The 27,854-nt window shown below is 34.4% G+C and overlaps 3 protein-coding genes across 3 annotated transcripts in view; 2 read left to right on the top strand and 1 right to left on the bottom strand.

Annotated features, from left to right (window-relative positions):
* LOC128678548 (synaptotagmin-10-like) overlaps nt 1–27,854 on the top strand; it is a 69,120-nt gene that overhangs the window by 7,562 nt on the left and 33,704 nt on the right. The window lies entirely within an intron of this gene.
* Nucleotides 3,552–4,474, bottom strand: LOC128678552 (inosine triphosphate pyrophosphatase-like). The gene has a single exon (XM_053760144.1). It carries the CDS (start codon nt 4,387–4,389, stop codon nt 3,799–3,801), a length of 591 nt encoding a protein of 196 aa, XP_053616119.1. The 5' UTR covers nt 4,390–4,474; the 3' UTR covers nt 3,552–3,798.
* Nucleotides 24,378–26,477, top strand: LOC128678549 (uncharacterized). Its single transcript, XM_053760141.2, has 2 exons — nt 24,378–25,215; nt 25,671–26,477. Exons 1-2 carry the CDS (start codon nt 24,415–24,417, stop codon nt 26,133–26,135), a joined length of 1,266 nt encoding a protein of 421 aa, XP_053616116.1. The 5' UTR covers nt 24,378–24,414; the 3' UTR covers nt 26,136–26,477.

The following is a 27,854-nucleotide window of genomic DNA, read 5'->3' as shown; positions in this document are numbered from 1 at the left end:
TTTTTTTTACAAGGTTTATAATATTTGGCTTGTTAGTTTTAACGCCACTGCGTTTCAGGATACAAATGCTTACACGAGAATTTTGTCTTTTAGTCGACAGTCATGATGAAACGTCCCAAATCCAGTTTGAAAAGGGTATTTAGGAGATGTATTTCGATCCCAAAAATATGAAATGCGTTTAGTAATTATATTACCTTTTGTGGCCGTCATGTCTAGTATACTCAAGTTTGCAAAAGTCATGTCAGATGCCTTGAAAATCTGACCAATAATGGTAGAATATGTGCGCACTTTAATTATGTTCATGGAATAAATTTATTCTAATTTATTTATTTATTATAGTTTCATGTACTCAAAAATCGAAGCAAGAAGAGGAAAAGGAAAGCCAAGAAGGGCATTCCTAGATGAAATAAAAGTGAAGGCAGAGGTCGTGTCGTATAGGGAGGTGAAATCAATGGCTGAGAACAGATTAAGATGGAAAGTGCTCCACCGACAAGAACAAAGTTCTTAAATTAATTCAAATCAAAAATACATTTGTTGATGTATGCATCAACAAATGTATTTTTGAGTACATCATCATCAATTAATCTAAGATTAAAGAATTTAGGATGTACCTAAATACCTATATAGTGATAAGTTTGGGTACATCCTTTATGCGAATTTCAAGTTAATATTAACACATCGAAAAAGGGTGCTCGTACGGAGAATTTCGTATTTGTTCGCGACTGGCCACTAGATTTAAGACGTGTTTTTATTATCTCAAAACATTGCATAATGTGTGTATTCATCGCATCAAATAAACGACTTTATCTTTCTATATAACATAAAGGATCTACCCTAGGTACCTACAGTATCTTACCATAAACATGTTTTGTTACAAACACTATATTAATACGAAATATGTACCATAAAAAAATACCTTTTCCAAAAAGACATACGCGATCGACTGCCATATATACCTTCTGTCTGTATAGTTCTATCATTCAACTCTATAAATAGGACTAAACAGAGGAAAATATCCATTAATTTATATTAGTAGGACAGAACGAGCGAAATAAACTTTTATGTCCTACCTGCTGGTTGTAGCAAGCGCCTGCGACATTTTAAGTGCTAGAATTTTTAGCTTACCTGAAAGGTAGTACAAATTGAATGAAATCTATCTCGGTCCATTCAAGCGACGCTAATGCGCGCGCAGGCCGGCTTCCGAGTGATCTTGACCCGGAAGTGGGTCAGGATCGAGTCCCACGCAGCCTCCGACCTTGTTTCAGGCTATATTTGTTAACCGGGATTGTGAATGGGTATCTTTATCTGAGCCGCTGGATTAAATATACATGGACAACTCACAGAGATTGAGTTAGGTGCATAGATAGTCTGACTAGGCGGAGTTTGTTTGATAATTCTCATATGCGCGATTGTGGCTTCACCTGCTCGCCTGTCCCGAGTGCCCAAACACCTGAACTCGCTTACTTGATGGCAGCTTCCGACAAAACCATCGAAGTGGCTCAGTTCTGGCAAGAATATATTTAGTCTCCGATGTAACGTTCGTAGACTTACCATCGACACGCAAATAATGAGAAAAAGTTGCCCCAAAGTAAGTTCGACACTTGTGTTACTAACTCTATTATATTATCCAAATATTTTATTATAGCATAAACTTACATAGATAAACATCCAAGACAAAAAGTTATACTTAACGAGCAACTTGAGCATTCCCAATAAGGTTTACGTCAGGCAGGCAGCTGGTCATATCATTACAGAATCTTTGAAATTTTCTGATTTATTTTTAAACGGTCCCTGTAGGTTGCCAGATAATTATTTGTTATAAAATTAAACGTACATTCGCAACCTTGACATTAACGAAGCGAGCTCATTAATAAGACGTAACAGTATAACATGATAGACTCTCGAGTGCAAACATATTATCTTATAGCACATACATTATTAATTCACATTACATTTCATCCATTGTTTCACGAAGTGCCGGGCCTAGTACTATAAAAGCACAGGGCAAAATTACTCTACGGCGCCCTATTTTGTCTTTCTAAGGCAACAATTGCGACAGTTTTACCTTTGCACTCTTTTATTGTCAGCCTCTTTAAAATGCTAGCTGGCAAGCTGTAGAAGGTAGTAGGTAAAATTTTGCAAATTTTGATTACAGACACATAGCCGCCTAGTATAGGGGCGCCTTAGTTTTGCAAGGGAGTTTAAGAGTGAGTGAGTACATCTAGAAAGATGTGCTTGGCGAGAAGCTTAGTTTTGAAAGTGAGTTTTTTATAAGCGTTAGTGTAGAGCGACCGCCCAGGGAGCTAGGTATGAAGGGGCGCCTTAGTTTTGAAAGTGAGTTTTTTATATGGCGCCCCTTCATACCCAGCTCCCTGGGCGGTCGCTCTACACTAACGCCGGTACTGTTTCTACTCCTGTGACATAATAGAAGAATATCTTATTCTCATTAGAATTACATTACAGTTGAATGCAATGAATATCACATGAGTTTTTCTTTTATCGTGGGTAACTTAGGTTATGTCTACAAAAACTGTGTAATTTTATGGATAAAATTTCTGATTCTCATCAATAACGAATGAAGTATTTCCTAGGTTATATGAAATTGATCAATCAAAGTTACATTATCGTATTGATTATTCAAATACCTTTACGGATTGTATTTTTTTGATCATTCAATAGCCAATTCATTTCTATCGAATCCCATCGCAGTGAGACGCAGTCACCCAATCACATTGCTTCTTTAAACTTCCAGTGAAAGTGAAAGAAAAGGAAAGTATAATTAGAAAACCTACACCACAGATTATACAATAGTTTCAGTACTAGTATACTGCTGGCCTTCGTCATTGAAACAAAATCATCATACTTAAGACTGTGTCCTCTATAACTATTTAAGATACTGTAATATTAGTTTACACATTTTATATATTCGCGTCGCGTCACATCGCGCCCCTTTGTCTCAATGAGGACAACCCATTGTGTCATAAAAATTGCGTTCACTAGTGTGCGACTGGTGTCGCTAAACTATTTGTGCCATGAATGAGATCCGACATCAAGGTTAGCGATAACCCACTCAATTCTTAATTTATTCTTCATAGTCGTATTCCTCATGGCTGAGGGTGTGGTCATTACGTGGAATGAGACACACACATCAACTTTCTTGGCATTATTAATGGAGTGGTTTACCATTGCCTTCTCCATTTCACACACAAGTTAATAATAATCAACCAGTGTGCAGGTTTCCTCACGATGTTTTCCTTCACCGGAAGCATGTGGTGGTCTATGAAAACTATATTATATCTACTACTATATTGGTATACAAACTCATGTGGCACGAGTAGGATTCGAACCTGAGACCTTTCGATCCACAGGCGGGCGTCTTAACCATTACACCACCACCGCTTCTTAATTTAGGAGTGTGTTATCTGAAATTGGTGTCAGATTTTATTAAAGTCTCTTTAAGGCAACTGACATGACTATCACGATTAATTACCGACATCTAGTGGCAAGTAGCCGCATACACACTCGATAAGAAAGAAGATTTGTTTGTCGAATTTTAATTTTCACGCCACATGCCGCATTTTCCATTAACAAATAATCTACTTAACAATTTACTGACACGGCTCGTGAAAACAAATTTAAAGCGAAGTTATTAATTTAAATTGATCTTTGTGTTTTAATTTCATTGCTGCGTTCTGGAGTTCCGCTCATTTTCGGGTTAAAAAGTGCCCTATGTTCTATTACATGTTAATGTTATATTCTGCATGATTGAGTTAACTATATCCTGAAATCTTCTCTCACTTAGCCACAGGTACAATCCTTTTCAATAAAATATGTTCTAAGTTTTTCCAACGCTTTGTACCTATGAGAGATTTTATTCTTTTCTTCTATTGTTAACTCTCCATAAGTTTTGTCACAGCCCTGTGGTTGGAAAACACAGTTCCAACTGAAATTCCTGCTGCCTCTAGGCGACACTATTTCTCCTTCACATCTCCCTTGGAATACCAATACTTCAAGATCTTCGCAGTGATTGTCTCCATCGCAGTAAGCAACGGTAGATACCGCCTCAGCGGACTTGTCTTCCCATCCAGCTAGCAATCTCGGCAGCGCTTCTGGTTCCAATTTCTCTGAAAACCACTTTATGTACGGTCCAGGAAGACCTTTTAAAGCATTAAAACAGAGCGAGGTGTCTTCCACCAATACGGGGCCTTTCAGACGCCTTGCAGCCTCTTGACATTTCCTTATTGAGATCTCCTCCATATCCCCTTGCACCTCTGGCAGATCAAGCATATGACAGTTTATCTCCAAAGGGAAAGTGGTTCCTAAAATTGCTCTAAGCTCTTCTAGTTTCATAGAGTTTCCAGTTACAAAGGTCAACGTTTTTGTCGCCATTTTGATTTGTTAAGCGAAAATCATGAAACGAGTCAAATTTTCGAACTTTTATTTAATCAAATTGTATAATTATAACCTTACAATGTGGATGGTTTGACATTGACAAATAAATATAACGTTTAGAAATGCTAAATAGTTGAAAGAAATGTAAATGCGTACTATATATTAGTTTTTTATTATTTTTTTGATTTTTAAATTAAATATTCATTTATTAAAAAATACAAATAATAAAACAAAATAAAATATAAACAATTACAAAGTCAATCAAAAATGCCACCCCGAATTGTACCCGGTTCAAAAGTACCCATAACGCTAGCTGCGTTTCCTCGTTGGATAGCAATTGATAGCCTTTGAACCAAGTACCATCCGGAGCGGTAGTCATATCCACGACACCTTAAACGCCGTCCTATCTCACCAACAAAGCGCTTCGCCTCCGAACACCATGGGCCAGCCGTTTCCACGGCAACTGGAACAAACTCGTACTGGTTGGATAAAACAGAATACTTGGCTATTTTAAGTTCAGCTGCCACCTTTGCAGCGGCCCCAGGCAAACGCTTACTATTAGTGAGGTAGGACGCCGCATATGTGCTTACACATGTAAACTTACTATATTAGTTTGAATCACAGGGGTGAATAAAGTCTAACGGACCGCACAGCGACGATTTTTGTTTATTTTATTGTTTGATTCAACAAAATAGAACAATACAATTCGTACTATAAATAAATAGGTATCATGTAACAATAAAATGTGATATTAAAAAAAAAATACTTTTGATGTTTTCGAAAACTATCAAAAGTCATTTTGAAATATAATTATCATGTCAAACATGATGTCAAATTTATTAAACATAGAAATAGTAGGCACTCCGACGAAGTACTTATTAAATCCATGGTATTAAAATAAATCCTAGATTTTTGTCACAGCACCCTGCCCCTCACCCTGCCCCTCTCAGCCGTCTACTTAAATTTAACAAGATTACATTCACTTTTAGAATTATATAATTTTCTTTTTTGAGAATATCTTCACAAAAAAAGTTATCCTAGACTTTCTAAGCATTGATCCATCAATACTATCGAATATAACAAATTTTAACTTCGACTTTGAAAATTATGATTTCTTGGAGCATAGTTCAACAAAAAAGTTTTTTTTTTTACACAAAATATATTCAACATTATTTAAAATAATTAGCTAGTGATGGATTAGAGATTGAATGTAAAAATGATGATGTATTAGCCTCGGGAATATTATGACGGTACTGGACAAAGGAAAATGGAGCGAAATCTTGCAGCTTTCTTGAGCTAAGAGAAATTAAAATCCGCAGAGTACATACACAGTTCTTTGTGAAATTCGTGAAAGCAATGATTAATTACATTTTACATTTCAAAGTAGTCTAAGCTCTACTCAGGGCCGGCACAAAAGAAAACTAAATCTCTTCTGGATGTGTGTATGTTGCTCGATCAGGCAAATTCTATTGAAATGATTTCGATAAAATATTCATATTTTCATGTCTTTGCCAAGTAAATACCAATTGATGATCATATTACAAGATCATATTCTTTTAACTTAGTTACCATTTACAGGTAATGCAAATAAGTAAATGTAACTTGAAGACAGATAGAATATAACTTGGAATAGTACTAGGGCATACTTTTTATCCTAAACATCTCATACATTAATATACCTCTAAAAATATTCAAACCTTTGCCCAAAAAGAGCAAGTACATAAATATCTTGGACGCTTTCGTTTTTATTATTTCTCCTCTGAACATATTCCCTTGTCGTTCACAGCTGTGACGCCCGGAGTCCTCTTATAATGGTACTATGGTTTTAGCACTGGCCGCCTGCCTGATGTCAACACTTTTTGGGAATGCTGTTGTTGCCTTTCAGCTGTCAAGGTCCTTAGTCGCATTTAAAAATAACGCTTCTTATTCTTTAATTCAAAACGGCCATTATTATAGTCCGTAAATATACACTATTTATAGTGTTTTCTAATTAAACTGTTTACAGTTTAACACTTAATTTATTCTATTCATCTTACGGTATTCCTCTATAATTGAAGTGAGAACAAGCCATTAATAATGCCTTTAAACATGCAATACGTCTTACTAAAGTCGCCTGGAAACCGGCGCATCAATCATTATACGTACTTGACATTTATATAGTTATTAACTAGCGGCTCGTCCCGGCTTCGCTCGCGAAATACGGGCGGATTTTCATTACACATAAAATATATGTTTTTCCCGACCGTAGCCGGCGGCAAATTGGGTTAATAATAATAAGTCATTTGGGTTTGTAGTCATTGGGTTAATAGGAATGAGATAAAAAAGGCGTTTTAAAGCAATATCATGTCATTGGGTCTTTTCCTCTGCCCTAAGCTGAACCAACCAGCTAGTCCTAAGCCTAACTCGATGTTCAGAAAAAATCTGTTAAAAAAAATGTGACGTGCCTGGTCAAAAATACCTTACAGTTTTAGTTAAGCATATTTTTGAAATCTGTTTCTCGAAAATTATTAACAGATCAAAAATAAAAACACTTAGGGTCGTGTCGTATAGGGAGTTAAAATCGGTGACAGAGGATATTATGTAAATGGAGGCAGCTCCACCGGCAAGAACAACGTTCTTAAATGGTTTATAATGATGATGAGAATAACCGTTCATAAGGCACATTTTTCCGTGGCATTTTTTATCAGAATTACAATAAAGAACATCGATCCCCTCATCGCTAGCTCAACAAGCAAGATGTGACAGCTCGGGTCAAGTGCAACCCCGGCTGATATCTGGGTCATGACCAACGTCCGGGTAACTCCCGGAGAACCTGCGCGCGCATCTGCCTAGAATTTTCCTCATTGTAGCATTAAAAACGCGATACCATTGCTCTTTGACGCATCTTCCTTGCGTCCATTAAGTTTGACATTGAAAGTTGGGTTCAGTTTCATACGATTCTCATTTTTCTCGCAAATTGCTCCTTTTAAGCTCTTTGGTCTGTCTGTCCCTGGGCATATCGACTGGGTATGTGATGCCTCTAAATACGTGAGGGAAATATCAAAACTGATCCGACGTCCTAGGTAAATGACTGAGCGATAAACAGCGCGGCGCGACGTGGTCCATTATTACGACGACAACCTCATATACAAAAACAAGATATAGAAACCATATTTACATTACTATGAATACAAATAAATACGTATAAATATGATATCGGCGCTAGCGTAGCGTAGCGCTTCCTTAACGCATTTGTCGCTTGTCTAGGACACCGGGTAAGTGAAGGAGGAAAAGTCCTGAATTTTTCAATACACGTCGTAGCACTAACTGGCTTTCGGGACCTCAGCTGGCGAATGCAAAACTATTTCCTCTATATGTCAGGATTAGGCGGGTCCAGTGTTATTTGCACATCATTTCCTGTTTGGAAGTAGACGGAATGGTTTAAATCAATGCCAAGAACAGAAGAAATAATAATAAAAATGAGATGAAAAAATTCTGGAATCGAGCGAGAATTGAACGCGGATAAACAGGGGCGCAGGTTTGATTCTCGCTCGATTCCATTATTATATACTAGCGGCCCGTCCCTGATTCGCTCAGGTAAAACCTTAATAAATTATACACCTAAACCTTCCCCAGGAATCAAACTATATGTAAATAAAACCAACATCAAAATCCTTTGCGTAGTTTTTAAGATTTAAGCCAACATAGTGATATAGGAACAGAGAAAGCGACTTTGTTTTATACTATATTGTGATGATTATTTTCAAATATAAGTTAAAAAACATGTGTGACATGTATAACAAATCCATTAAGAAGAAATAATATTTGATTAGTATTTTAACTTTTATTTTATACTTCTTCGCCCGCGTAAATTTCTCACAGGAACAGTTATTTTATGGGATGAAAGGTCTAATTTCTAATGTCCTTCTCCACACTTCAAACTACATATAAAATTTCAACATAATTGGCTGAATAGATAGAACGTGAGGTAACAAACATATTTTCACATTTATAATAATTGTTAGCATTGTATCTCAAGCGTCCGCCAAAGTATAAGCAGAATTTAGACTATAAAATAATAGTCTCCTATGTATCTAGTTTTGAATGAAATTAATAGGGCACAAAGATAATATATCCTAAATGTAGGCTAGTATTATAATTTTATAAGTATTACAATTAGGGTAATATTACATCCTCACATATAGGGTAATATTACAACACTGAATGAGTTTCTTTCGGCATTTCTTCTCAGTCGTTCCGAAATGCTAGTAGTTTGTATCTTTGGTAAATATCATTTAATTTAGAACATGACGTGAAAAAGAGCCTGTGAAGGCCTAATTTCTGAATAGATGATTTGATTTTGATTCCCACCAAAAAAAAACCAGTCTCGATGAAGTATATGTATCTACAAAAATTAATAAAATCTCTGTATAAAGCCAAGTAGTAAGTTTTTTTAAATATTGTGTAATAACCACAGGCAATTTCTATAATATTTTTATAATACTTATAGTTAAGCTAGATCTTAGGTATGTAACCGACCGTTGACATAATTATAGGTACTTGTTGATATATCATACATAGTATACAAGAATCTATTAACATTCTGATATTTTAAAATATTTGTTATACAAACCTATTAATTATAAATAAATGCTTTAAAAAAATAATTTCGACTAATTTTTTCGTTGAAAAAATTATGCATAGTTTTAAAACCGAAAAATGTACAATAGCACCGAAATTATTTTGACTGACGTCTTTTGTTTATGAAATCTCTCGTGTCTATGTGCCATGAGAGATTTAATAAATATTCCACGCCCGCTCTTACAAGGCCACGTTGCTTCAATCACTTGAAAACGATGTTCTTAAGTATGTACCTTCTTGAGTACAACATACGGTTGAATTCCAGTTGACATTCATTACTGAATATTGGTAAAGTCCATTGGTATGGAAAATGGGATGGTAATAAAGTATTATATGTGGCTTTACTAATATTTCTAAGCGACTCCTAAAGTCTGGATGATTTTTTTATAAATTTACCAGCTTTAGCCGCGGCTTCGCCTGCGTTTATTTCGTGCGTCCGCTCATAACTTATTATTGCCAATATCTCGGGTTCTAAGCGACGTATCATGATGAAACCTATAGAGTTTATGTTAAACTATACACTATACAAGTGAGAAGACCGCATCTAATTCTATCCAGTAGTTTTTGCGCGGTGTGCAAACAAACACACAGACAAGATTATAGAAAAATAATGTTCTGGCTTCTATTAATATATATTAAATATAAATATATTAGGACAAATCACACAGATTGAGCTAGCCCCAAAGCAAGTTCGAGACTTGTGTTATGGGATACTAACTCAACGATACTATATTTTATAACAAATACATATATAGATAAACATTCAAGACCCGGGCCAATCAGAAAATCATCATTTTCCATCATGACCCGACCGGGGATCGGTCATCGGTTCAGAGGCAAGCACTTTACCACTGCGCCATCGAGGTCGTCATTAATCCCATAAAGACTCTCAATAATTACTATTCTATACTACATAGATTTTATAGCGAAAAATAAAAAACAATCATGACTATTTATGCCATTCTAAATGAAAGATTTTATTAGAAAGTATTTATTATTAGATAATGAAAATAAATTATTATAATAGCAAAATTATACTGCTTTTGTCTCCTATACGTTGTTAAATACATGGAAATAACATTCATTTACGAGAAAATTAAAGTACGTGTATTTTCATTTCGTATACAAAGCACAATGAAATTTAATGGAAACTGGGAACGAATAATGTTTAAACGGTTTTAAGAAGTTAATATTATTACGTAGTAAATTAAGTCAGTACAGGAGCTTCTCCAACGTTACTGAAATTAAATTGTGGCCACTTACATCTCGTTACGTACAATCGTAGCGGTGTTTGTAACCTCGTAGCGATGGAGCTACGAGCTACGAACTCTCGTAGCCCTGCAATTCAACGACTGCAAAACAATCAAGTAGCATTATCGTGATTATAGTCTAAGGAAGTTGTTCACTTTGGTGTAATGTTCTTTATAAAGTATAAGCTTTTTCATCCCTTCTTCTTCTTCTTCATAGTCGTATTCTCATGGCTGAAGGTCGTGGTTATTACGTGGAATGAAACAGACACAACAACTTTCTTGGCATTATTAATGGAGTGGTTTACCATTGCCTTCTCCATTTCACACACAAGTTAATAAGAATCAACCAGTGTGCAGGTTTCCTCACGAAGTTTTCCTTAACCGGATATTTACGTCCCTTGCTTGCCCTTAAATTAATAAGAAATTATTGGGTTACATTTCTATTTTACGCGATTAAGCTAATCTTTGATCGAAAGATCCGTGATGAGCGTCTTTTATATACAAAATTATATAACAATGTAGCTGTATATACGAAGATTTAAAATTGGTTGGAAAGAGAATTTTTAAAAAATATGAAATTATAAAAACACATTCAACCATCATAAATAACTAAAATTTTGTAACAACTTTTATTAACAAATCATTACCATAACGTAATATTTAATGTAGCTGTCAAATAAACATATCTTTTGTTGCCAACATATTATGTTTGGACGAATCCAAAAATGTTTGTTTATATTTATTTATTTAGTAATATTTATATTTATTTAGTATTTTATTCACTGGAGATTCTATAAATATATGGACCTTCTAATAACTATCAAAACAAAAAATTGTCAACTAGCCTTTTGCTTTTATTCAAGTCACCCCAAGGCATCTGAAATGACTTGTATGACTACCTACATCTAATAGCACATGTATAGTGAGCAGCATTCATAGACGATTTGCTTTCCTTGAAGGAAAACATGATGAGGAAATCTGCACATACGTAAATTGTTATGTTCATTGGTGTGCATTTTATTCGTTAATCAGTATGTGTAGTGCGATTTTGCTATTTACACCTCACAATTAAGTCTACTTGCAGTGAGACGCAGCTAACCAATCACAGTGCGCCATTATGACGCGACGGCAATCACACCGCAATGTTATTGGTTCGCTGCATCTCACTACGAATCGATTCGACAGTGAGAATTGAAATTTACAATAATATTATAACAATTATATTATTAACACTAGAACGCTATTACATTATAAAAGTAGTTATGAATGATTTATATACTCATAATGTATGATATCCATAATCTTTTTATTTCTCATTTCATGATTTTACGTGATCTATTCTATGGCGTCCTAAACATGGTCGTTATCCCCTGGGCTGTTCGAGATTAAAACTACCCTTTTCCACTCGCTAATTAATAACCTTACCTTTGTAAACAAACCCATAAATTACTTAATCCAAAATTTCACCTTCGCATATACGAAATTATTACATCAGACTCAATAATGTTATGAATAGAATTATTTTATAATATTGTGCGAAATTATAAAAAAGCTCTCAAGTTTTTTTAGACATTTATATATGTAATCAGTAAGTCTTATTAGATATATCTTAAATAGAAATATCTATAAAACTGAAAAAAAGAACTTATATTAAGCACGCTTGAATTTTTTATTAAATTTCCAGTACAGGCGGAATATAAGTTACAATATGATGTGATTGCTTAGACTACGAGCATTGTAGCTCACCTGTAGTGATGTCGTCGTGGTTAGGACGTAAGCCGATTATTGTAATAGGTCTGGCTTGTTGATGAAAAAAATAGAAGCTTAGAACAATGTAAAAATATATTTGTTTTGTTAAAAAGTTTTTTTTTAAATAAATATATAGAGATAAATCGTACACATTCAGTGAGAATCTTGACTTTTATTTATAACTAGATAAAGCAAATAAAGTATATATAACTAGAAGTTGCTCGGGGCTTCGCTTCCAGAGTTTTGTTTTGAGTTTTGAGATATAAAATAGCCTATAGCAATTTTGAATAATGGACCGATCTAATGGTGAAATAATTTTTGAAATGGGTTCGGTAGTTTCAAAGATTACCCGCCTCAAACATACAAACTCACAAACGCTTATTACTATTATTTGAGTATATGGTTGAGTTTAGCTGATACTAACTATAATATCTACACAGATAGTTAGCATCAGCTAAACTCAACCAGTGTGCGTGGTCTCACGATATTTTCCGTCACAGGATGTAAGTGAAGTGATCTATGAAAACTATACACATATATGATATATATTATTAGCAATATACTTTATCATAATCATCCAGGAAATCAACTTTCAAAAAACAATTTAAGACGTTTATTTTAGAAACCCAAAAAGCAACTTAGTTGCCTGGTGGTGATGTCTGCTCGTTGTGTGGCGTGTGACGAGTGGCTTGTATTTGTCTGGTGCTATTGTGTTAGTTTCGGTTTAAATTGAATTCGTATTCGTTTAGTCTACTTCCTATTGTCTTCATAATATTAGCAATGTTATTATTTTAAATGTGTTAAGTGTGTATCATTAATTATATAATTACTATGGCGCGACCGTCTTCGATATGCGTGAAACTCCGTGTACCCTCTGGTGGTATCTGAAAACCAGTGCCCTGCTTTCTTTGTTGAGCAGAATATGCACTGAGATACTGCCCTTTTATATCGCTGCGGCACATGATTGTATAGTTATGTAGAATGTTTCTTTTGTATCTGTCCTTAATTTTAATAGTTTACTGTATCATAAATGTATATTGTGTGTCCTCGATATAAATAAACAGATTATCTATCTATCTATCTATCATATGTTTTATTTTGGGATACTAATATTTGATTTGTAGTTTAGTTCATATTATATGTTTTACAAGCATTATAATTTCAGTCATCTCACATATACTAGTAAAACGATTAGTTTTAATTGACTGTTATTATAAAATGCTTTAAATATATAACACAACATATGTATAGGTAAAGTCTTTGAGCTAGCCACTGAGATGATGGTAGTGTCCTGTTTCATATATAAACTAAATTATCTCCGAAAAGGGTTGCGTACACCGCAGTCCTAAAGTTCAACACCTCAAACCCCTTCTCGTAATTACCTCGACGGTACTTGGTCGAGTAAGTTTATTTTAGTGTCTGCACATAGAGATGGCTACACTTTATATTAACTAATTATTTTTATTAAAGACGTTAAGTTAACCTTAAAACTAGACACTATAAACAATACAGCTGACACCAGAGGCAAAACCTTGGCTCATGAAATGTGATACAAAGTTTTAATTCGTAGAATATACAATAGTAATGGTGAAAAGAAAGAAAGAAAAATAAGTAATATCTTTCGTTTCATTCTTTTTTTGTAAGAAAGTGGAGTTAATTCGTTTGATCAAGTGTACCTAATGGTGTACCCTAGATTTCCCCCTAATAAGGGAGCTTCATATTATGGATTTTCTTAATATGAAAAAAAAAGTTCCACTTCCAATTTGACGAAAATACGAATGCCATTAAAAACATGCTGTAAAAAACTCGAGTCTCGCAGCTCAGTTTTTCTACCGTAAAAAGTTGTGAGATCCATGTAATACCAAGACGAATAATTTATTTAGTCCCTACTTAAGGGACCTTCTGATTGAGTTAATTACATAAGTCATTATCATATCAATATTAAAAATCTTTTAGGTTTCAAATAAATAGATCGACTTGGCCATCGCATGATTAGATTGTTGAGTATGTTTCACATCATACAACACTACGGAATTATGTCATCCGATGAGCCGCTTGGAAAAATTACACATTCATTTTGGAGACGAGAGTTTCAATCGCGTGGGGCGCCATAGACTAAACAATCTAATATAATATGCATTACTAATATAAGATACATTATTTTCATGCGATGGCCTGTTTATACAATACCTGCTTAATTACTGAAAATCCACAACGATGTTATTAGAGTTCGAAATTGCCTGAATTTCGAACCCCTGAATTGCTTCGAGAAAAGGAACTTGCGGTGGAAAAAACCGTGCCCCCACAAAAATAATTTTCCATGTAACTGTACTCGAAATTCGGCGCCGAAAAAAGTTTGTTCATAACAAGTATTGAGTTTTACAATAGCTTTGTTAATCTTATTATGAGTGAGACAGTGATTGATGTCTTTTCGGCCATGATTTATCTGAATTATACGCTCGTTTGCAAGTTTATTCATTGCCCGAGGGAAAGCGATCAAATTATTGATATTTTGTGTTTTAACACATTAATTGATTAAATGAAAGTTTTAATAATGATGTTATATTATTGTCAATTGTAAAACGTATTAAATGGAAGGTCCATTTAATAGACGTATTCCTAATGGCTGCGGGTAGTGGTCATAACGTGGAATGAAACACACACAGCAACTTTCTTGGTACTATTAATGGAGTGGTATATCATTTCTTTCTCCATTTCACACAAGTTAATAATCAACTAGAGTGCAGGTTTCCTCACGATGTTTTCCTTCACCGGAAGCAAGTGGTGGTCGATGGAAACTACTGTACATGAGTCAGATTGATATACAAACTCGTGTGACACAAGTAGAATTCGAACCTGGGACCTTTCGATCAACAGACGTCTTAACCATTAGGTACACCACCAGCGTTTCAATAGATACATTCGGTAGATAGCAGTAATTCATCTGAACGTGTACTTTACGTGTATTTTATGAAAATAAACTATAATACCATTCATTAATTTTGATATGAATAAGTGATGTCTATCATCCTTAGTTGAATAAAGAATTTGAATTTTGATTCATTGGGACTAGGGACGCAAAGCCCTAATGCAGACGAGGCGTTGAGATATGAATCTTAATAATTTACAGATTGTGATCTTGCGACTGACCGCTTGCGTGACGTCAGTTATCTTTGGAAATGCTGTTGTCTTTTTATTAGCTTCATTTGAGCTCGAATTCTATCGAACAGATGGGTTCACAGATAGTGATTTCCGATCCGGAATTTGATATTGTTTGGAGTTTGTGTACGCGATTCTGTTTTGTTTCATAACAATACTATTTTGTGTTATTAAAATTGCGTTCTAGCCGAGTGAATATTTAATTGTATGCTTGCTAAATTAAATAATCTTCTGTATTAGATAAAACAAATTATATAACTATATAGTAATATTATAAACTGCTGTCACCTACACAGTAGTTTATAATATTAGTTTGTATTTATAATTTTAGTCTAGCCTACTTAACAAGCGTAGGTGTGTAGCCGACTTACACGATTCTTAAACCTATGTCTTCTACTTCTTGGCGTGACGATAAATTAAAATCTCTCTCTCTCTCTCTCTCTCTCTCTCTCATTTTCCCGGCTTCTTCTGCTGCCATTGATCGTCGATGCCTGCGCTTTATTGACATAGTTACTGCTTGTCAATAAAGCTGTTCATAAGTTAGTGGCTTGGGCAAAAATGTTATAGAACGACTGCGCTCCATCAATAACATGTAATTTTAATGGTGGTGCGTTGATGTTGACTTTAAATGACGGCGGCGCGCACGTTAGTCTCCGTCAAAGTTAACTGGTGCATCTCACTCTAAATGGCAAAAAGCTCCTCCTCATACTGAGACCATGTGCACCTATGTATTGTGTACAATAAATAAACAACTAAAAATACAGAGGCCTGACAAAATAAAAGCTAAATAATGTTAAGTGAGAAGCATTTGATGTTCCCACCTCGTTAGATTAGAAGGGAATCCTGTATAACAAGCGTATTATGAGCAAGTCCTCAATTCGTCCTTTTACCGAAATGAACATTTCGTCTGAGTAGGTAATTGATGATACGAGTGGGCTTTCTATTATTACTTTTAAATTTATCTTTTCTATATTAGTTCTTAATAACTTTATTATACGAAAATAAATATATCCTTTATTATAAAAAAAAATATCACAATATATGTCTCTGAACGCGATAAACTCAAAAGTTACAGGACCTATTTTTAATCGGATTCATAGCGTGATAAATAGGAAAGTTTAGTTGTATCATTTATTGTGATTTTACCCGAGCGTAGTCGGGACGGGCCGCTAATTATACATAAATTAAAGTTAACTCCCTTGTATTTTTGCACAACGACGGACTTATCCCATGAAGTATCTCTTACAGTCAACCGGCGATACATTGATGTTTTACTTATTATCATATTTAGTATACAAGCTTATCCTCGCGCCTTCGTATGCAATAAAAAAAATATTTTTTTCCGTTCCCCTGGAACTTTGGAAAATCCTGTCTTAGTGCTCCTATTCCCAAGAAGTGTCTCGCCCAGTTTCAGTGCGTCTATTGAAGTCAGCTACGGTTTTATATAACTATATAGTAATTGATTGATGAGAGTAAATATGACAGCAAATTATGGGAAATGGGATTGATAAAGTATAAAAAAATATATCTGATTCATTTTGACTGCAGTCCGATGCACTGTTACTGTGTAAAAAATGTGAGTCGATATCGATTTACCTTCCTTTTCTTCTTCTCTTGTATTGTTGAACTGTACACGAAATTTCATTTGAGTTTAGCAGATTCTTGCACTTCCTATAAAAATCTAAATAAAAAACGGAATAAGTAGCTGCTTTTCAGCTCATAGCATACTCATCTTACTCAAATAACTAACCACGCTAATATACAAACAAACGAGTTAAAATTATCTAGAATCAGAGAATAATTTGCAAGTTAATTTACCCACTTTTGCAAGGACGAGTTCGCAGCAATACTAAACCCAGTTAGTTTCGCTCGTGCTAACAATTTTCTAATTTAACTGGTAAGCTGATTACACACGGCGATGTATTAACTTAAGACTTGTGATTGTGAATATTATACGTATGAGTGTCATAAGATATATATATTTGACGATCTCGGTGGCGCAGTGGTAAAGTGCTTGCCTCTGAACCGAGAGGTCCCGGGTTCGATCCCCGGTCGGGTCATGATGGAAAATGATCTTTTTCTGATTGGCCCGGGTCATGGATGTTTATCTATATATGTATTTGTTATAAAATATAATATCGTTGAGTTAGTATCCCATAACACAAGTCTCGAACTTACTTTGGGGCTAGCTCAATCTGTGTGATTTGTCCGTATATATTTATATTTATTTATTTATATTTCTCATAGAAAAACCTTGATACAAAAGCCGTCAGTTCACACTGTTTTAGCCACTAAGCGGGTGTGCTTGCATTGTTTTGTTCCGGTTTTACAGAGGGAGAGGCAGTATAATTACAGGACACTGTGACAAAAAACCCTAGACCACAAAGCAGGCAACTCGAGTGTGACACCCCTGGTATTTATTTTATTGTCCATATAATCATATTCAGGTAAGTTTAAATAGTGATACTCATACCACGTAATTTACTTTTGATTTATTTCTAAGTGGTTCCAACCTTCGAATAGGACCACTCCACATGCTCCCTTGGAAGCCGTACAAGGCGATAAAGGAATCAAAACAATTGACGACTATAAAGCAACCATAGCTTTCCCAAGAGGGTTGGCTTAACTGAGCCGGTCTTTAAAATCATAGGCGAATCGTTATAAAGGTTTATTTTTAAAGTGTAGCCCAGGCATTAATGCGTCACAGCCATGGATGAAGCTAGGAATGTGCAAAAAATATACTAGGTATTACTTTATGCATTTTAATGACAGAATATACAACGAGCTATTTTTTTGCATTACGTAGACCGTGAAGGTGAAAACATTAAAACATAGCGGAAAAATGTTCAATTTGTGGAGTTTTGAAATGTGAAGGTTATAAGTTTTTGGTATTTGTGTAATATAACTACATAAAACCCAATGTTGGTTTTATGTAGATTTTTCACAGGTATTACTGGAAATAGATTTTTCCAGCGGCTTCGTCTGCGTTAATTTCGTGCGTCCCCTAATAACTTATTATTCTCAATATCTAAGCAACGTATCGCGATTAAACCTATACCAGATTTTAAATCAGACAGTAAAAACTACATCCGATTTCATCTAGTTGTTTTTGCGTGACGCGCGAACAAACTTACAGACAGACAGATAAAAACAATGTTTTGGCTTCTATTAGTCTATAGTAGTAATTATATATTATACTAGCGGCCCGCCCCGGCTTTGCTCTGGTAAAAAGATAATAAATTATACACCTAAACCTTCCTCAGGAACCACACTATCACTGGTGAAAACCGCATGAAAATCCACGCAGAAGTTTTTGAGTTTATCGCGAACCGACAGACAGACGGCAGAGGACTTTGTTTTATAATATGATATCCTATATATGAAATAAATAAACTTCGATATTGAGTTTAGTATCATTTATACAAACTTTATGATGTAAATAATTTCTGAATATGACTGAATTCCAAAATACAGTCAGCTGCAGGTCAGGGTACCGCATGAATCTCTATGCGACGGTTGTAAAGAGGAATTTTCATTAAATTCGAACAAATTGACGTTGACCGTACAAACGCCTATTAATCTGCCTCCCGCGCCTGCTATACCTCGTTACAGACCATTCGCTTCTGCAAGGCCAATGACCTCCATTAACCTTTTAAATGTTATGGTCCTGATTCTGTTTTTATAAATAAAATTTTATCACGCAGAGGTTGTAAAAATTAAATGAAAATTTTAACGATGGCCTTCTAAATTGCAGATTGTAAATTGATTGACTATTGTGAGAAAAATAAATTAAATAAAAAAAATCTGTGCTATTTTTGTATTTAACTGTGACCATTTTTAACTTAATTCAATATAGAAAAAAGACTTTCAGAATAAAAACCGAAAGTTTTGAATAGCTTCCTATTAACGTTCTCCCTAAAAATTTAAAGATCATCTATTTTTTTATCTCAGCTAGCCTTTTAAAAGATAATAATTACTCAGGATTAATACGATTTTACGCTAGATTTACTGAACATTTTCTTTGCAGTATAAAAACTTTTGACAGCAAGCAAATTTTCCCTTGATATTCAGAGTAAGTACTCCGACATTTTATTGAGGCACATATGATAGATGATGATACTGGAGTACCTGAGCCAGTTAAATGATGTGTGATTCGATACACCTAATGCTTGCAATACACTATCAGCAAATAGTTCGTCAAAGTTTGGCGAATCTGCATATGTTAATGTAATTATAAGCTCTCACACGCAATGTTCGTTCATTCGCATCTGCGTGTAAGTTCGGCGATGATGTGTGACTGGCATAAAAATAAGTGTTATGTTTCAATGTTCATTTAAATGAGTAAGTACCACGGAATATATAAATGAAAATGATCGAATATTCATCTAGCAAAGTGTCATAAGTTCTTACTATTATTTATCAAAAAGAAGTTATCTAGATTTTTTTGCAAAAATCGCTTAGTTCTTTAATATGTTGAGTAAACGTTGAATCAACGAAACTAACTTTTAAAAGTATATTTTATCCTCTTTGTGCAACTTTAAGTGTTATTATAACTCTGTGAAAGCCACTGAATTGCTCATTTATCTTCAAACTAGCATTTTTATAGTATTATCTTTCGACATTCAATTATTACAGCGATATTGTAACCTATTTATTCAACAAAATAGCATTTCAGTTACTTTAATAGGATGCAATGTCATATGATAGGTTAATGAGAAGCTAAACCTCGACTCGAAAATGTATGTTGAGAAAACGCTTTAAAATGCTCTGCTATAGCCACAAAGATACCCTGAATATTATTTGAAAACCATAATATAGCGTTATTACATTTACAGCACTGTATAAAATGGCGACGTAAGAAGTTGTAAAATGGAAATCGTATTTCTAATTCTCGACTAAAAATAGATTAAATTCTCTGTAATGACACTTGAGTGTTTATTAATGGCGAATTTATTTTATTATTAAAAAATATTATTTATGATTTGCTATTTACTAATAAATCTTGTGGCCCGTGAAGTAAAGTAATAGAACAAAAATAGGCAAGGGTTGCAGAAATAAGGGGAGGATTTTTCCAACATAAATGGCTAGTTAAAAATGAAACTAAAAAGATTACTTTTTATAAAAATATAACAAAAATGTGGTGTTTGTAAAGCTGTCAGCGAAAAGTTAATTAATGTTACACTAACTAATATTAATTGTAACTAGTTTTAACTAAATAGAAAGCATTAAATACTCACTATTTTCAGATTAACTACAACAGAAACTAACAAAATAAAGTTAGCTTTATCACAGATTAAATAATACCCCAGGCTTTATTAATGTTGAACGTTAGGTCGGTTATGTCGGAGCATAAATATTTGTTAGGTATGGTTTAGACAAATCATGTGCGATCGAGTGATTTTCAAACTTATTTTGATAATAATTTTTAATGTCTGAAGGCTATAACTATTATTTATCCATTTAGTCGTAATATTACTGTCGGACTTTCCGTCGATCTGTCACTTCGTTTCTTGCTTTCAATGAATGTGCTAAGTCGATTTTTATGAAATTCTAGTCAGTGATCCGAGGTTAAACTTGGGTTACAGTAGCTTTTGTCATATTTATACCAAACAAATGTACTAATCGTAAATAAAGGGACTTTTGCCTGCCTTCAAATTCCAGTAACAGCCAGCTCTATAAAAATGCATATAATTAATAAAATAATAATAAATATATTAGGACAAATTACACAGATTGAGCTAGCCCCAAAGTAAGTTCGAGACTTGTGTTATGGGATACTCAACGATACTATATATTATAACAAATACACATATAGATAAACATCCAAAACTGGGGCCAATCAGAAAAAGATCATTTATGACCCGACCGGGGATCGAACCCGGGACTTCTCGGTTCAGAGGCAAGCACTTTACCACTGCGCCATCGAGGTCGTCAAATTAAAGTACATACGTTACCTTTCATTCCAAAAAATCACTGTTCCCGAGGCAATATCACGCGCTCGAAGCCGCGCGCAATAGCTAGTTTTAAATAATGTAACAAAGGCACCATCGGTTGAAGTTTTAAAGCTTAATGAGCTTTTCCCAGTTCGTCATAATAATCACAATAAATGTATTTCAGCAAATGACACAGATTGAGCAGCCCCAAAAAAGATTCAACCCTTTTATATGGCACTTAACGATGCCAATATATAATCCCAAGACAAGTCAATATAAAGAAGATCATTTTCCTAACCGGGTAGCGAACCCAAGACCTCCAATGTAGCAGTGAGCAGCAGCAATGATTACAAAGCAACTTCAAATGAATCCTGAAGCAACAACATAACTAATATCCAAATGATCGTTATATGTGGAATGCCGGAACCAAACCAATAATATGTTACACACCACAAATTACATACCTGAATTGTGATATAATGACGTGTGGTATGTTATTATTGTGGACTGTATTTTTACAAGCTTTTATTTAGTTTCACCTGTCCAGTTGTCTGTCTGTAATCAAATCTTGCAAGTTAGATTTCTCTTACTTCCAGTTGACATACAGAGTTGAAATTTCCCACGTCGCTTCAGCTTTATTATTAGAAGTGAAAGTGAAAAGCCTGTAATAAAAATAAATAATAAAATAACGCAGAATTCGTTGAACTCTGAAGTTTAATTTATATTTGTTCTAAACTTTGGCAATCGATTAGACGATATTTGCTCTCTGAGCTGAGATCCAAAGTAAATACAGAGAAAATGTTAGCATATCGTTAGACAAAATATACAACAAGACGTAAACGAGTTGAGAGTTCGTGACAATAATTAGTAAATAATGAGTAAAAAAAGTACCAATTTAATTTATTAGACAAATTAAAAGACGCCCGACTTTCAATATTTATTTCGCTACAATTTTTGAACGGCTGAACCGATTTTACATTCGACATACAACGATTTAGAAAAAATATGATTTAGACTTTGCCTAAAACTAAGCATGCATCTGTGTGCCACAGCAGCACAAAATGGCTACAGCTCACAAACATACGACTATGAAGGCTCCCTTCATCATATTGCAGACACGTTCTTTAAATTTAATGTTATTATTCCAACATCTGTTCCTTTATTTTAGAATAATAACCATTTCCCGAGATATATAATTCTTAATATTATTGTCATTTAGTAAAATGGCTGTCTAGACGCTAGACGAACAGTGTTGACTATAAATTACATGCAAAGGAAATTTAGTTATCCTATCAATGCTCTTCATTTCGTTATACATTGAATTTTATTCAAATAGTTTATTCCGACGAGCCAGCGGAATATAGATAAAAAATCGACTTCCCATCACAAAATCAACACCAAAATAATATTTCAACAAGTATATGAAATAATAAAATATATAAATAAATATAATAATATATAAATCAATAATATATAAATAATATTTATGAAATAATTAACAAATCCAAATTTAACTAATCCTACTAATATTTGCTAAATAATGCGAAAGTTTGTGATGTAATTAATATGTTTGATTTTGTAATGCAAAGAATTAAAGCCATGCCCCATTACTCAGTTTGCTCCGTTGCGACGACGCAGCAGGTTATATGTCCGTAATTTTCTATAGGTTTTAACACTGACGTGCGACGAAACTTCATACAATTTCTGCGTTGTCCGGCGACGGACGTCGAGTGCGACTGAGCAATGGGACATGGCTCTTAATGTGATATTAAATAAATAAACAACATGACGTTACATAGGAACCGCTTACAACAGCCAGTAATAAAATTAATAATATTACACGATACCTACTTATTGTTGGAATTATATCCCGGCTCTATTGAAAGGTCTTCCTTTTCGTGGAAGTGTGCCTAACATCAAATTGAAAATAATTTAATAACAATTTCTTGGAAATTATCCAGCTGTTGGGTGTAATAAAAGCTTCTACGTAAATATAACAAATCATTACAAAGTTATTATAAATACAGTAGGTGCTTTACTTTGAACACAATCTTCTTCTTTTTCTTTTTCTCTTTATTACATTTTTAAATGTAAAAAATAATATTTAAAAATATAAAAAGGCAAAAGTCCACTGGTAGCGGTGTTAGGATCCAAGCTACCGATGGTCAGGACTCCATCGAGAGGAATCTCCTCACAATGCGAGGAGTCCAAGAGTACCTTCTGGATCTGACCGTGGATCCAACTGCTATGCGGTTTCTGATTAGTTACTAACAAAAATGTTTTCCCTTAGTTTTAACAGGGGTATATCTAAACACACGGGTCATTGCCAAGCATGCATAAAAAAATTGAGATATTGAATGATTGAATTGATATATATTTTTCATTGATTGTAAAATAAATTTTCAATACTAAGTTAAATCATTGCGTTTTTTTCATACTCAATTTAAAATCTCTTCGTTTGTTATTCTGTCCTCCATTTAATATTTTTCAGCCTCAACACCTACTTACCTACAATATACAAGTTTATTTATTAGATAAATTTAATAAATTAAAATAAAAAAACTTTTTAAAGAAAAGCTAAATAAATAAAATAAAATTTTCCTTTAAAATTTTAACTACTCGTATTAACTCACCTCAAACTCATTATATGGTTTGAAATATGAAGGACAAAGGGTGCCTGTCATCACGGAAATTAAATGTTAAATGGGAAATTTACGCGGGCGAAGCCACGGGCAAAAGCTAGTAACCAATAAAAGTAATTAATTTCAATTCATTATTAATATTTACCAAATCACGTGGTTATTATTAATAATGTTGTAAAATTACTATAATTATCAATTAATCAAACTTACCGTGATATAATGATATCATCATGACTTTTCGAATAGAATCAAAATATGCGTGACTCAAAACAGATTAAGATTGACCATTTTATCAAAAAATAATATTACTGACGCTACGACAGATATCGTATGATACAAGGTGAATCCATTGTCGTGTGTGGTTAATTCAAAGAGATTTGTACCGGATATGATGACATATCGTACCAGATCCAAATATATATATGGATAAAAAGAAACGGTTTATCCAATTCTGTGTCATATGTTGATAAATAAGAATAATTTATTTGTTTGCCGAAACAAATAAATTATTCTTATTTACCAAAAAAACAATATGTAAGTATAGCTCCTATCTATTTCAACTGTTATCTCAATTTATAATTTTATCTAATAATCAATAAATATCTGTGACATATATAAAAGATATTTTAATATATACTAGTTAGTATCTGTTTCAATAAGTGAAGAAACATGGCGGGATTAATATTTGAAGGAGAAACTGAGAGCCTGGCGCCGCGTCAGCAAGAGTTTGTTTCTGGAGTGCTACAGAAAAGAGGGCTCAAAGCTGACAAAGTCACAATAGCAACACTTGGGAAAGCCGGTGATAATTTTGCTGCAAATGTCAAGATGATCATTGCAAAACTCGAAAATGGAGGGGAATTCAAAATGGTAGCAAAGATCGCACCCACCAGTGAAATGTTGCGAGCTACGATGAGTACTGTTACAGTATTTGGAAACGAGTCCTTCATGTACAATGACGTTCTTCCAAAGTTTCGTGAACTCCATCGTGCTGCTGGCTTATCCCCAGAGGATACTTTCCGGTTTCCTGAATGTTATGGTGCTTTAATGGAACCTTTTAATGAAATCATACTTTTAGAGGATCTCACAGAATCAAATTTCAAAATGCTCGATCGATTTACTCCATTGACGAATGAATGTATTAAACTGATCCTCAAAAACTTCGCAATATTCCATTCTTTATCTTTTGTGTTAAAAAACCAAGAGGTTGACACATTCGATTCATACAAAAATAGGTTTGGAGACATTTTTACAAAGATGTTGGAGAATAATGATACAAAAATATTCTTTTCCTCTATTGAAACTGACACGCTTGCGCTAATGGATAGTGACAGATATAGAAATGCAGTGCGTGGTACTGTCTCTAAACTTCTGGAAATTTCAACAAAAATATTCAAAAATGAACTGACTTCCAGATATTCAGTTATAACACATGGCGACGCCTGGACTAATAACGTAATGTTTCGCATCGAGGTTAGTAATAATAAGAGCTTAATTCAAAAATCTGACATATTTTTCAAATTGTCATTATGCTTAGCCACTACACTACATAAAGTGCCAAAATCAACGAGTGAATTAATGAAAAATTAATGCTTCATTTGATGATTAAATAAATGTTTTGCCATCAAAACATAAGCCCATATCTACCTGACTTGACTGACAAGACTAAAATAATTGGCAAGTTTAAAAAAATATACATTGGTTTACACATGTTTGATTAATTTACATGTATTCAATTTATTAATGATAATAGTCAAAATAAAATTTAACTAATGCAAATATTTTTTGTTTATATTGATAAACACAAAAACTATTCGGGTAAAAAGATTCGGGATCCCAGATTAGTTCGGATTTTCAAACAGCTTGTTACAAATGATATTATAAAGAATCTCCCAATACGTGTTTTTGAAAACCTATTTTTTTTTCAGGATAACGTCACATTGGACGCGGTTTTGATCGATTATCAACTATGCAAGGTTGTTAGTCCCGTTAATGACTTACAATACATGATCTTTAATTGTACGGACTACGGTACAAGACGCAAGCATTACTACGAATGGTTAGACTATTACCATACGGAATTAGATAATTCTCTAGCAAACTTTGATCTGAAGGCCAATTATGTGTTCCCCAGAGAACAACTTGACGCTGATCTGCGAAGGCACTCAAGATTATATTTAGCTATGATAATTATGTCACAGTCAATGTTAATAAGAAAGAACGAAGATGCCGCTCAAATGAAAGAGGCGATAAAAAATTTAAATTCTGAGGATGTGGAGAAAATATCACAATCTATGCAAGTCTCCCAGTTGGACAGTGAATCTGTTGCTCTTTTCAAAAAGAAGATTGAAGATTTGGTGGACAGCTTCCATGATTTTGGCTACCTCGATTGACACGTCTATAATTTTATGTATTTAAATTAAATAAAGTAAATCTTCTTATCGAGTGTGTTAAAAAACATAATTTGTGACTATCACTTAATTTATGTATTTTCCACAACTTGCGGGTGTAGTAATGAATAATATATAAACTATATAATAATCCCACTAATATTATAAAGGTGAAAGTTTGTATGTTCGTTAATTATGAAATTTGATATAGTTAGGAGGTAGCTAATACCTTACGAAATCCAAACTATAAACTGTGAACTAAGTTTTTAGGCCTTTCTCATAGATAAATGGAGATCATCATTTATTTATGCCATCGTCTAATGGCGGCTCCACACTATCGTCAAACTCAGATCGAATCGAGACCGACGCCAATGCCCGAATATTGCGTAGTTTGTATGAGTGATTTATTTATAAACGCAATGAATAACCAGCAATGTAACCAAATCCGTCAAAGTTGGACGAAGTCTGCGATAGCGTGACGCTGGCATAAGACATCGTTTAAGCGATTACCCAACTCCAAAATAGAATTTTGAAAAATCGAACACAAAAATCCACCACCATTTTTTTTTGTAAGATGTTGGCTGCCTGAATAAAGCAACTGCTATTATACAATTTTGTTTCATCTACATTCTACCCCAAGATTTTCAGTATCCTGCTGTAGCGTGGTACTTAGTCTTAACGACCGCCGTCACCTGACGCCCGCGGGATATGAACTGGGGATTACTCTGCGTGCGTTTTGACGTGATTACGTGGTTACTTTGAAACAAAACACCTTTTGGTAGGACCACTCGGGAAGGTACCCAGGGTGCGTCATGCAAAGTACCTACGCCGATTTATTTAAACGGGACGATGGCGTGCAGGGTAATGTTAAAGTCAAAGTTGACTGGTGCAACACACTCTTAGTCTTACCGAGTAGACTCACTAGCATGTGTTTTGTTGTTGTTTTAGGGCTTGGTTTGGCTTACCAAAGAAGTGGTAAGACTACCATGCTCTGAAACAAAACACCTGCTAGGTTTTACTTTTACTTTAGTCTTACTAAATGGTAAGAAGTTTCGCTTCCACGGAGTACAAAAGGTTTTTTTTGGTAAGAAAGAAATTAGTTAATTTCTTCACTAACAAATAAAGTCTCAGCGACAACAAACACAAGTCTCAGCGATTCTCGGAATTTGATGGAAAACACTATTCTGCTTAGCAACAAACAGTAACTTAAGCACATGATGATTGAAAATAATTGTTCCGGCGCCCACGAGCCGTCACCTCACGTTGGCCGTAAAATCCGCCTTCATTTATCACCGCCCAAACGTGTCCCAAGGGCAGATGGTTCCAGCCCATCTAAAAGTGGCCTTTTTAAAAACCAAACAGAAAAACGAAAATTAAAGACACGTGATTTTCTCGCTTACTTTCATGACACGAGTTTGCTTGACTTTCGCTGCATACGAGATCTCACGCTTAAAATCAAAGGGCGAAGTGGTTTGCAATTCACATCTCACTATAGAGTCGATTTGGTAATCGACTCTATAGTGACCAGTGAGACGTAGCTAACCAATTATATTGTGATATAGTTGTCGTCGCGTCACAACGGCGCATTGTGATTCGTCAGCTGCGCTCACTGCGTATCGACTAATGATAGAAAAAATAAGCTAACAGGGCGACCCTTATTATATTTTTTCTCTCATTCGCCCATTTATTCTCTCATTCGCTCCTCGCAATTCAAAACTCTAT

This window comes from Plodia interpunctella, chromosome 20 (assembly GCF_027563975.2).
Source record: "Plodia interpunctella isolate USDA-ARS_2022_Savannah chromosome 20, ilPloInte3.2, whole genome shotgun sequence".
Classification (NCBI taxonomy): domain Eukaryota; kingdom Metazoa; phylum Arthropoda; class Insecta; order Lepidoptera; family Pyralidae; genus Plodia; species Plodia interpunctella.
The sequence above is the reverse complement of the archived record's forward strand: the minus strand, read 5'-3'. Positions and strand labels throughout refer to the sequence as shown.

What these genes read in the sequence shown, in the direction of transcription:
- LOC128678549 (XM_053760141.2), top strand. Translation starts at nt 24,415, where the DNA reads ATGGCGGGATTAATATTTGAAGGAGAAACTGAGAGCCTGGCGCCGCGT. An exon ending in ACGTAATGTTTCGCATCGAG is followed by an intron (nt 25,216 to 25,670) that starts GTTAGTAATAAT and finishes TTTTTTTTTCAG; the next exon opens with GATAACGTCACATTGGACGC.
- LOC128678552 (XM_053760144.1), bottom strand. Translation starts at nt 4,389, where the DNA reads ATGGCGACAAAAACGTTGACCTTTGTAACTGGAAACTCTATGAAACTA.